This window comes from Sceloporus occidentalis, unplaced genomic scaffold (genome assembly GCF_023333645.1).
Source record: "Sceloporus occidentalis isolate IW3139 unplaced genomic scaffold, rSceOcc1.0.p SCAF_246, whole genome shotgun sequence".
Lineage (NCBI taxonomy): Eukaryota > Metazoa > Chordata > Lepidosauria > Squamata > Phrynosomatidae > Sceloporus > Sceloporus occidentalis.
In genome coordinates, this window is record NW_028317226.1 from 844,505 (window position 1) to 856,258 (window position 11,754).

Sequence of the window (11,754 nt, forward strand, 5' to 3'; positions counted from 1 at the left end):
TATATTTATATCCGTTCTATAGTTCGTCTTATTACCTACTTTTGTAGATGTTACAGCAGATACGGTTAGCCTTTAAAATGACTTACCAAAAAGAGTGAATATCGAGATAAAAATAAAAGAAAGGTTATTTATTAATGAAACAAAACAGAAGAATATTCATAGACAGATAAAAAGAATATTGAAAATGAGGTGGTTCTATAGCCTTGTACCTGAAGATCAACAATTTTATCCAAATTGTTATCCAATTTAAAAAACTCCACCTGGAAGCCTCAGCGAGGTGGCAAACCCAACAAACTGATACAATTTTGTTCTATGTATGCATACACATTTCCAAGAACAATGTAGAAATGAGAATTGCTCAATGGGAAACTGCAACTCCAAGATGCTTAAAAAAAAAACCAAAAAAAACCCATCAACTATAAGCTGGTTAAGGGTCATGAGTCCCCACTAGGACTGGGGAGTTTCATGCTGGCTAGCAATGTTATAGATTCATTTACATATCTGGTAGCTCTCATGACAGCCATAGAGGCTCTGAGTATAGCAGCTGGCTAACAGGCAACTAGGGGCACCCTTTCGTTGTCTAGATGTCTAAGTGGTATTTAGCTCTGATCACTGCCAACCTGCTATTTATACACCAACGTGTGTGGCCAAGCTTTCCCTATGTGGTTACCTCCACCCAAATAGCTTTCCTGGCTCCTACATACTAATAGAATGATCATGGGTACAATATACCCAAATGAGTCAATTAGTAAATGCAGGAAAGTAATTTAATATCATTACTAATAGCACAGGAACCTGGGATATTACAGAGGCTGAGTTACATTCAAATCAAATATGTTAAATCTGAGCAACTGCACAAAGAAAGAAAAAAAACCACATTGTGGTTTGTTAAAGATATGATCCTTAGTGTAACTTAATACTACTATTAGCGAGTGATATATCATGTGATACTAAGTTTTATGGAGGTTGCATTGCCTTTTACCGTTGTGGGTCAGCACTTTCTAACCCAACTTGGTGCATCTACTTCTAATGCTCTGCAAAGATTTAAGTGGCCCATTTTGCAAAGAAAAGACATGCAAATTTCAGATATGAACAGAGCGTGAAACGTATTTTCACCCTGTGTTTTAGAAATATTATTTGGTTACATTCAAAATGGAAAAAGCAATACTTGATCAGCCTATTATTATCCCTGAGAGTACGCACTCAGTTTGTGATGATTTTGCCATGCTTAACACACAAAAACTCTCTGTTGTAATTGAATCAATCTGGAATACTGGTACAGAACTCCCAAATGCAAGCAAACCCTTTCATATAGACATATGAAACACCATCACCTTTTTCTACAGTAACCTGCTGGTATGGATCCAAGAAGTAAAGGGTTAAGAAAACTATATATGAAACGTGTGGTTTGATGTACTTTTTCTTTTCCATTACAACTGCTAAGAAATCCAAGCATAAAATGGCATATTATGGCTGCAATAAGGGTGTTAGTTATTATGATTGTGCTCCACAAGAATACAAACCCACAGACACGTGCAAATGGACCTCTGTCCTATTTGAAACATACAATGCTCCTCTTGTGGGATGTATTGCCCAAATACATCCCATCTTAAAGTGGTCCATTTCAAACAAGTCCTTTATTTCCTTTTTGAAGGAAGCATCTGCCCACTTGTTTTAGTGTCTGGTTTTGGACATCAAATAAGCTGTGCTCTGCCATGTAGGTGCTGCTCCTCCTGCCAGAGACCATTTTCCTGAGAGTCCACCAAAGCTCAGCTGGTCTTGTATGCACACCAACTACTGCTGATTTTATATCTCCGTCTTACAAACAAGGTCAGCATTCTCTATTTGGGCTGCCCAGATTGTATAATGTTCAATAAATATATGATTAAATGATTCTTTTTTGGTTTCTGGATATACTCTCATTAGGAATGGAATACTTATTCATCCTCTTCACGATTGGCATATATCCCAGCTTCCCATCGTAGAGCGAGTGCACTCTTCCTCCGGTTTACTCTTACGGCTTCCAGGACCTGAAATAATTCAATGGTTGATAAATGTGATTGCGTTAGTCTGATGAATTGCAAGAGCGTTACCTGCCCAGAGGCACAATTCTACCACTATCATACATACACTACATGCATATCAATAACTTTAGGACTAAGTGGTCAGAGAAAGTAATGAGTTATGAAAACTAGTGAAATAAACTTAGTAAAATAACTTCACAGATTACAATGGCAAATTAGGTAAAATAAACAAAACAATATGGATGGAAACAGAAAAGTAAAAAAGGTAATGGATGCACCATATTGGCCCCAAATATAGGCCTCCTATATTCCTTAAATAGGCCACATCCTTAAATATGAAAATGTGCATTTTTTAAAACAGGCTTAGACCCCTTAGCTGCTTTGTGGCACCAGTTTGATGAAGGGTCTTAGTTGTGCAAGCATGACTGTGCCCCTGTGCACAAAGCAAGATCCATAAAAACATGGTTTAACAAGCTTGGTATAGAGGAACTTGAGTGGCCTTTGGGATGAACTGGAATGCTGATTGCGAGCCAGGCCTTCTCGTCCAACACTAGTGCTCTTTTGCTGAATGGGCACAAATTTCCACAAACACACCCCAAAATCACGTGGAAAGCCTTCCAAGAAGAGTGGGGCTACCACCATATTAGTGCACGTGGTTTTGGAATGGGATGACCAACAAGTTTATATAGGAATAATGGTCAGGTGTCCACATACTTTTGGTAATATAGTATACTTTAAGTCTTATCAGCTGATCTCTTTTGTGGCATTTTATAGTTACACGTGGGTTTACTAGTAACCCTTATTCCATACACGTACGTTGGACATGAATAAGGCAATTTGGAAACAATTATTTAAAACCCCATTGCTTCTAAATATTTATCTACAATCCTCTAAACAAATGCATGACAGACAAAAGACAAAATACACACACAAAAGAAAGGCAACCACCCCATCTCTTAAGAGTGCACGCATGCAGCCTGGAGAAAACAAGCATTTCTAGGTACCTCAGAAGTAACTTTGTAAGACAGTAATTTACAGGTGTACTGGTAAGAAAAAGGAAGAGAAGAGCATTAGTGCAGCAGATGTACACACAGACACAGAGCAGATACTAGGAAAGTGGCTAGCGGTATACTAGCCTGGCATGCAATAAGGTGGTAGTCGGTAGTATACAGACTGACGAGAAGAAAAACATGGACTGGGCAGAAAGGAATGAAAGTTTATCAATAACGCTACGAATGCAGCAGGCCAAAGACACACAAAATGCAAATGTTGGATGGTTAGTTGCAGAAGGCACATGTGGACAGTCCTTGATGTAAAAAGTTGGTTATTAATTGGTTAACCAGAGCAACGGGCTGAAAGCTATCGCTTTAATATATGAACCACTTATGGTAAGCAACTGTGTGTCCTACAGCTGTTTGCTATTGTATGTATTTTTAAAGTGATTACATTCCTCAAGGTACTGAAGTCTGTGAACTAACTCAGAAATCTCGAGCTGCGCTGAAGAGCTCTAGCCTGGAGGACACACGGCCAGCACTTACAGCATTCTCTGTTCCATGTGTCATTAAGTAAAATCATTACGTAGAAATAGGCTTACTGACCCAAAAAAATTCTGAAGCATTTTTAGCTTACACACATCACCAATGGTGAGATTCAGCCGGTTCTTACCGGTTCACGCAAACTTAATTACCCTATTATAGGCCGCACACCCCCCTTAAAGTGGTTGTGCAGCCTATAATTGGGTTTAGGATCCAGATCCCCCGCGGCGCTGCAGGGGACTTGGATCCTCCTTTCCGGCAGCAGCGGACGTCTGTGCGATGCAGACAACCCCGCTGCTGCCGGCGGCTCCACCCACCCTCCTCACTGAACGGGGCTGGCACCGCCCACAAAGGTCACAGAGTCGCACTGGCCAGCTCACTCAATTCTATTTCGGATCAACGGGGACGGCTTCCTAAAATGCACCCCCGTCGATTCGAAATAGAAGTGAGTCATCGCTCAATAACTTTTGTGGGCGGCACCAGCGCTGCTCAATGACCTTTGTGGGCGGTGCCAGCCCCGTTCAGTGAGGAGGGTGGGTGGAGCCACCGGCAGCAGCGGGGTTGTCTGCATCGCACAGATGTTTGACAGCAGGAATCCAACAGAGTGCACATGAGGGTCTTCAGTCAGGTAAGTTGAAGTAACTGAGGGCATGCTTGGCAGTGGGAGGCTGGGACAAAGATAGCTATGGGAGACTGGGGGCAAAGGCAAACTCTGTCCCCAGTTTCCCATAGGCATCTTTGTCACTAAACATGGGACTATGGGAAGCTATTTAGTGACAAAGATGCCTATGGGAAACTGGGGACAGAGTTAATTAATGGTAATTAAAAGTATGCATTGGTGCTTGAGATGTTTTTAATGTGACAAATGCAATTGATAAAACATCAAAGGAGGCATCATAGATTTGTAAAAAAAAATAAAAATAAAAAAAAAATTGTAAAAAAGGGTGGAAACGGCATATACCAATTTGAGTCAAATTGTTTCTTGCAGTTTTCACCTTGTTTTCAAGAAGTAGATTTACAAAAATGTTGTTTAGTGGCTTTTTTTTTTTTTTTTTTATTAATAGCATTTTTCACAAACAATTCACAATCAGTTATCTAAAAAGCACCAGTGCATACCTTTTCCAGACTTCTATTGAACACTTTGATTAACTGCTATATATATATCTATCTATATCTATATAGAGCGAGAGAGACTGCCCGAGTCTGTGCGCGTGCGAGAGAGACTGCCCGAGTCTGTGTGTATGCCTGAGTGTGTATGTGAGGTTTTTAGTTTTTTAGTCTGAAATCTCGGAAGTGGTAACTAAAAAATAGAAAAAACAATTACAGGACAAAGTGCTAAATGCAGAACAATTACAATGAAAACCAATGGACTTCTGAATGTTTTACATTTAGCATTTTGACCCAATGACATGGGTCTTTGAATTAAATGGTTGGCTAATTAAAAAGGTACTAGGCGGAAAACTTACACTAGCATCATCCATTCGATCACGCCGTTTAGTTTTGTGTGTCTCAAAATCATCCATGAGTGTTTGCATGAGATTTTTAGGGCGCTGAGATCCAGCCCCTTCTTCAAAAATCTGATCAGGCAGACCTGGGGAACATTCAGCTCTTGGTGACGTGGGGGTCCTGACCTTTTCGATTTTCCCTGAAAGAGTAAGAAATCATATTAGTACAGCCATTGAAAAAACATATTAGGGTCAGTAAGGCTCACATGTAGCATTTGCAACGTATTAGCCGTCAGTAGGACAGGTACAGGTTTATCTTAGAAGATACACCTCGTTTTCTGAGAATTTCCAATGGGCATTTCATAAGTTATGTACAAAGTAAGCCAATTAAAAAAAACATTCAATAAGTAATACACTATTGTCTAGGTGGCATCGTGAGCAAGCGGGGCTGGTAGCAGTCAGCCTGGGGGAGGTGGATGGCCCACATTACGATTGTCAGACATCAACCACACTATCCAATGCTGCTCAGCTCACATTTTACTACTAGGAAAATCATGTGAGAAATATAAAAGGTCACGGTCTAAGCGCTGCCTACAGACCTTCTCACTGTAAACACTCTTTGGTCTTGTGTAGAATTGTAAGTAAAACACAACAAAACAACCCTTCCTGTAGTGGCCTCAAATCTTCAAAATATAGCATCCCAAGAGACAGTTGCCACCCTTCCCTCCTTTGTTTCTACACAAACATTTGAAACCTTTAGAAAAGGCTCGTTATATCAATACTTGGATAGATCAGTTTTGCCTGCAGACAACTTCATACCTTTAGTGGCGAAGTGGAATTGGAGTGCATGCTTGCCAGGCAACTTACCGCTTTTCAGGCATGTAAAGCAACATGCAGTTGGTTTTACAGTCTTATAAAATTGAACCAGTTAAATAGCTAGTGAGCAATTAAAACGTTTTAAGGCTTATGTTGACTTTGTACAAAAATAACCAGCTACTTGTGACACTGATTTTTACAATAAGAAAGAAAAATATTTGTGTATAAATAACCAATGTATAATTTTATCAATGTATATTAATAAAAAGTGTTTATACACCCAGGGTATTATTTAGACTTGATGTATTCTTTTGTGTGATAAAGGGAATGGCCACTAGGTGTCACACTACTACCATATAATATGCATGTAGGAACCTGCCGTCTACAAGCAGCTAGAATAAATGTTCTGCACAGCAAATAAATAAGATTCATTGTATGTGCTATCACTGGAATCATTCTGGACTTTGTTACTATTTGAATGTACACCAAATCACTTACATATAAAAGTGCTTTTACACTTCGAGAAGACATTGGAGACTTTTATAGTTTCAAGCCAATAAACCTAAGCAATTCCGTCATTGAATTATTTCCTCTGGAGGTTTAATCACACAAAAACATTTAAGAATATTTATCCAGTTTATGGCAATAACAAGCCATTGCCTGTTTTTGTGCCACATGACAAACGCTAGTGGTAAAATTAAGGCAAAATGTTACTTGACTGAAACCAGTCATCATATGCACTTGGCTTACTTTATTTCCTAAAGGTCCCTTTTAAATATAATTTTTCACCCTGAAAATCCACGGAAGGATTCATGAGAGTTCCCTGTATGTATTTGTCTCTTCCTCTTTGGCTCAAAGCAGATATGTAAAGCCAAGCTCAAGTGTGCCAGTGTGCGTTTGAGGTATATTCCGCCAAACAAGCTCCAGAGCTGGCTTGCAAGAGAGTTTAACTGGGCCTACCTAGGGTATCTTGTTTTTTGTTCCATGTAGCTGGCATGATCATTTTTTTTCTTAAAATACTGTAAGCTATCATAATACCATTTTTTCCTCTGTTTTACAGCTACAATACAATGCTAAGCATTTCCCTACACTATACTCAAGCAGGAGAACAAGAGTCCAAAATCTGCAAAACCAGCCCAGAATAAGGGTAACAGAGTTCACTAAAAACATGCTCATGACAAAACATAACATCACTTAATGAAATTATCCTATAAAGCATTCAAAATAAGAATGTTTTGTTCAGAGCTTCCATCTATCTGTAAAATGTATAGTTTAATAATATATTTATATAAATAACACTTACACTCGGATACAGTTGAGTGACCGATCCATCTCAAGCAGTTGCATTTCCCATTTTTATCTAATAAATCCCCACCTCCTTCTATATCGTAAACTTATTTGAACAGGGCTCTCCTCTGTAAATCCACCTTGCTACGTTATACACTACTTGTTATGTTATGTTTACCAGTTGAAGTACGAATGTTCTATAGTCAGTAATAATTATTACATACAGATGCATGTTTAGCACATGTTTTCTATTTCATCGCCCATGGCCATCATTGGCCATCCATATTATGTCTGGTAAAAGAAAACAAAAAAAAATATTCCAAGTGCTATATTCCGATACCTAAGTAAACTACACAGATATTGTGAGTAACAGAAAAATATTTGAGGGAGTTCCTCTTTATGGTATTTCTGGTCATTTTTATCTGGTTTCCTCAACGGCATGCTTGCTACATCTGTCTGCAGCGGTTTTTGCCAAGTCCTTTCTTGCTTTTGTCCCACAGCTGTCCGCCAGGCGTTCTGCTTATCTTCATACGGCATTGTATAGCCAGGACTCTTCAGGGAACCCAAGCATATCCAACAAACCCACTAGCTCTAAAAAACCTTCAACACTAATTTCGCTTTGCCCTTACCATGTAACATTACATATCAGCCAAAAATCCATTTATACCTAGGCCATGCAGCCAAGCAAATTTTTTTGTTATAAATAACATAAAATTTCACTCCTTGAACCATACACTTTACCTGTCGAAATATCTCCTTTCCTATTGCTCTCTCTTTTCCAACCACAACTCTGTACCAGAACAAAAAAAAAGCTTAAAAACCTCCCATAATGAAACAACGGTTAGACAGATAATCTAGGTATTAGATCAGCAGCAAATTATATCAATTATGTTTTATGTCAACACTGCCTCTATCTATTATAACGCTACTCCATTCCAGGAAAACAAATGTAAAACCCTACAATGCTTCTTCATAATATAGAGTGTGTGTGTGTCAGAATGTGATTATTATTAATTAGAATAATACTAACCCAGTAATGCAAGTCTAGTTCTAATTGGAAATGTTTAAGAATAACGTAAACCCCCATAAATGTCGGCATTGGCAGCAAAATGCTTTGGCTGCGGATGAGACTCATTACTAGTTATAGTAGTCTTTAAAACCAGAGGGCCTGGGGTTGTCATTTTGTTGACAGCGTTTTTTTTTCACTTGGCATTCAATATGAGCTTATCCATTAGAGATTTGTAAAAAAGCCTGTACTGTGAGGCGATTAAACAGACAATACTTATGTACACGAACTCTGTTCCAATGACCCAGTTGTGAAGAACACAGACAAAAAGTAAATAGTGTTTAAAATGTTAAATATAGTTATTTTTTCTGTTCAATTCAAGCTTGTATACCCCAATGCTACCCCTTGGTCAACTAAACTACACTGACAGCTACACTCGAGGCATTTTAAAACCTGCTGGGGAGATTACAATTTTAAGAAGTGTATATATTTATGTGACCTAGAATCTGCACAAAATCTAAAATTACACTAAAATATTGAGTTTTAGAATCTATTTTAATGCATAAGTTGCAGGTGGGCACTTGGTCTTAAAAAGCCTCCAAAGGTACACAAGTTGGCTTCTTGAAGCTGGTACTAAAGATGTCTACTATGAAAGACTTGCAACTAAGCATTACAAGAGTCATACTTGGAAACCCCAGGCTACGGATTCCCAGGGGTCCTCCTTCTTCATGTAGCACTAAGACGTTGATGGGCAGGGCCGATGATATTACATATCCAGAAAAGTTATTTACACTACATTACCATAGGAGTGGTTATGATTTAACTAATGACCAAAATAACTCAAAACAGCAAAATCACATGGAGGTTTAAACTTGAGTAATTTAACTAATCATTTAATGTGAGGACATTTGGGGGCTAAATATCAAAACTATGTAAAGCAGGCATGTCAAATATGCCTCAGGGCAACACCTCTTTTATGCATACAATGAGAGTAACACATGATTAATCATAAGGAAAGAATTAATGGAAGCCTTACCAGGAGCGGTCTTGCAGGAGACCGTTCTAGTGGGGACTACTGGTGCGTTTTTGCTAGAAGGGCTTTGTGGGCCTGACATGCTCTGCCTCTGTCTCTTGAGTTCCTGTTCTCTTTCCTGCGCCGCTTTGATCTCTTCCTCAATCATAGATAATGTTTTCTGCTTCTTCGATCTTAGTTTAAAGGGCCCCACAGTAATTTCTTGCTCTTGTGTAGCCAAAATTGAAGCAGTGCTTCTTAGCTCAGCAGCTTGGGAGTACTTACTGAAGTAACTCTCCTGCTTATTTTCTTCAATGATCTCTTCAGTGGTCAGTGGAGCTATGCTTAAGGGTTGAATTGTTTTTCGCAGGGGTTCCTTCTCTGGTTCTGGAGTCTTTGGTATCACTGTCACCCCCTTGGCTTCTTGTACTGGTGAAGAAACCTGAGGTGGCTTAAATATTGCTTTGTCACAAGCTTCTGTGCTCATTGGTGGGGTGGGCGTGCTCATGGCCACTCTTGACTCATCTACGTTCTCATTATCACTTAAGTGCCTACTATCAGATAGACTGTCTTTTTCAGGGCAACTGATCATTCCTGCTTTCTCTGCCAGAGCTTGTTGAATTACGGTATGAACCAAAACACCAGCACGATACTCTAATTGATCATCCAGAGAAATGGAATCATGCAGTGTGGATGAGGGTGAAGAAAAACCTTGATCACTAAAGGACTTGGAGCCTTCAGATGGGGTGTTATCATAAAGAGGTGTTTGTGATTGAGAGATGTCGCCGAGAGAATTTTCATGTACAGCACTCATGGTCTCAATTGAAGCACCGCTGTCACTAATATTGTCCATGCTGAAATCATTTGAAAGTGTCTCCATGATCGTAGTGTCCTGAGATTTCAAGGAAAGGTCATCTAAACCAGAGTCCAGCTCCTCTGGAAGAGAAGAAAATGTGACAGATTTTGAAAAATGGTCTGACACATCACTTTCATCACCCTTCACAACTGAAAATGTTGCAGTGGCACTTAGGAATTCTGTTGATGGTTCTGCCACATGCCTCTGAGAGCCAGGTTGCTGATCTTCCGATGCACAAGTCACCTGCTCTGCTTTTATCAGAGGCATTTCATCTGATTCCACATTTGCCATGTCACCACTTGCAGGCAACGGATTTGTCACTGTAATGGATGATTGAGGTTTAGTTGAAGGGCTTACTTTATAGAAAGGCTTAACTGAATAAAGGATAGGTGTAACAGGTTTCTTTGGTGGTCCTTTAAAGTTAGGCTGACCTGAATTGTCGTTGTTAAGAAACTGTTTCCTTGCAGCTGAAAAATCAATTTGTTCTGTGACAATGTCGTCCTTATTAACTGCAGTTGTCTCAGAAGGAACAAAGTGGGTAGTAGTACTTTTCATTGGTGGTGGGAAAGATGATCCTTGTTGCAGTTTTTGTTTACGTTCTTTGTACCTCATGTGCGATTCTAAATGTTCAGCATCTAACTGTTCTTCTAGAGTTTTTTCCTGTGGTGGATTCCACCACTTTGTTGCAATAGTAGGGTTTTTCTTTACTGCTTGACTTTTGATAAGTTCCATTCTCTCCTTTTCTAGCTCTAGAACCTCTTCTGAAGGTCTCACTTTCCGCACCCTAAAATGTTCTTTTTCATTAAAATCTTCAAATAATTTTGATGGTTTCTTTTCCTCATGAAACGCACGCAGCTCAAATTTAGCCTCTTTTTTAATAGTTTTTACCATATTTTCCCCATCTCTAGATGACCTCCGTGAACTGTTTGAAGAATTTGGACTTGCTGGATGAAAGAACTCCTCATTTGTTTCATGTTTCAGTTCCCCATGTGAATGACCATTCATTTTAAGAGGCTCCCTCTCTTCAGTAGGCTCATTTAACTCTACTATAGGAAGAGGTTTATGGTCCACTGTTATAGACTCTACTTCGGAGGGAAAATCCTCATTTGTAACACTGACAGAAGGTCCTGACCCATCAACAGTTATGGTTGTAGGTTCGGGAGAAGAAGAGCCATTGAATGGGTTTTCCATAGATGTATCACAACAATTTGCTTCCAATACTTCATCTAAATATCGGATTTCCTTAGCAACATCACTGTCTATTGATTCATGTCTATCTTTCAGTCCATTCTGGCTTTGACCAGCAGAAAGTAAAACAATTTGATTGTCAAGTGGCTCATCTGGCATTACCAATGTGACGCCTTTATGCTCCGAGACCTGGACCTCAATCTCCATTGTTTCTTTGTTTGTTAAGATAAGGTTTGTACGGTCAGAAGTGTTGGCACTATTTTGATCTTGGTCTTTTCTCAGTTTAAGATCATCCTCTAACGTTTGAGGTTTCTGAAAAAAAAAAAACATGAAAAAATTTACAAAATTAAATACCTAGAATAATTCATAACAAAATGTATAAAATCAAAGCAATTATTTTTTCATACTTTAAAGTTAGCAGCAAAATACACATTAAAATTTACACATATATATTTTGTATGCAAAAATGTACAGTATGAGTGAGCTATCGGAAACATCAGAAGGACAGGCATTGAAAAATCAGAAATTAAAAGAAGGGAATGGATGCAGTGTGGCCAGTTACAAACAAGGAAAAGAAAACAAAGC

At 39.0% G+C, this 11,754-nt stretch overlaps 1 protein-coding gene across 1 annotated transcript; it reads right to left on the reverse strand.

The window, feature by feature from the left end:
• Window positions 1-1,937: 1,937 nt before the first annotated feature.
• LOC149276132 (A-kinase anchor protein 2-like) lies at window positions 1,938-11,376 on the reverse strand. The gene is made up of 3 exons (XM_089503878.1): window positions 9,150-11,376; window positions 5,026-5,204; window positions 1,938-2,030 (listed from the first exon to the last, which is right to left on the reverse strand). The coding sequence occupies exons 1-3, from the start codon at window positions 11,374-11,376 to the stop codon at window positions 1,938-1,940; spliced, it is 2,499 nt and encodes an 832-aa protein (XP_089360004.1).
• Between the last annotated feature and the right edge of the window lie 378 nt (window positions 11,377-11,754).

What these genes read in the sequence shown, in the direction of transcription:
- LOC149276132 (XM_089503878.1), bottom strand. Translation starts at nt 11,376, where the DNA reads ATGGAGATTGAGGTCCAGGTCTCGGAGCATAAAGGCGTCACATTGGTA. An exon ending in CTCCTGCAAGACCGCTCCTG is followed by an intron (nt 5,205 to 9,149) that starts GTAAGGCTTCCA and finishes TTACTCTTTCAG; the next exon opens with GGAAAATCGAAAAGGTCAGG. An exon ending in ATCGAATGGATGATGCTAGT is followed by an intron (nt 2,031 to 5,025) that starts GTAAGTTTTCCG and finishes GAATTATTTCAG; the next exon opens with GTCCTGGAAGCCGTAAGAGT.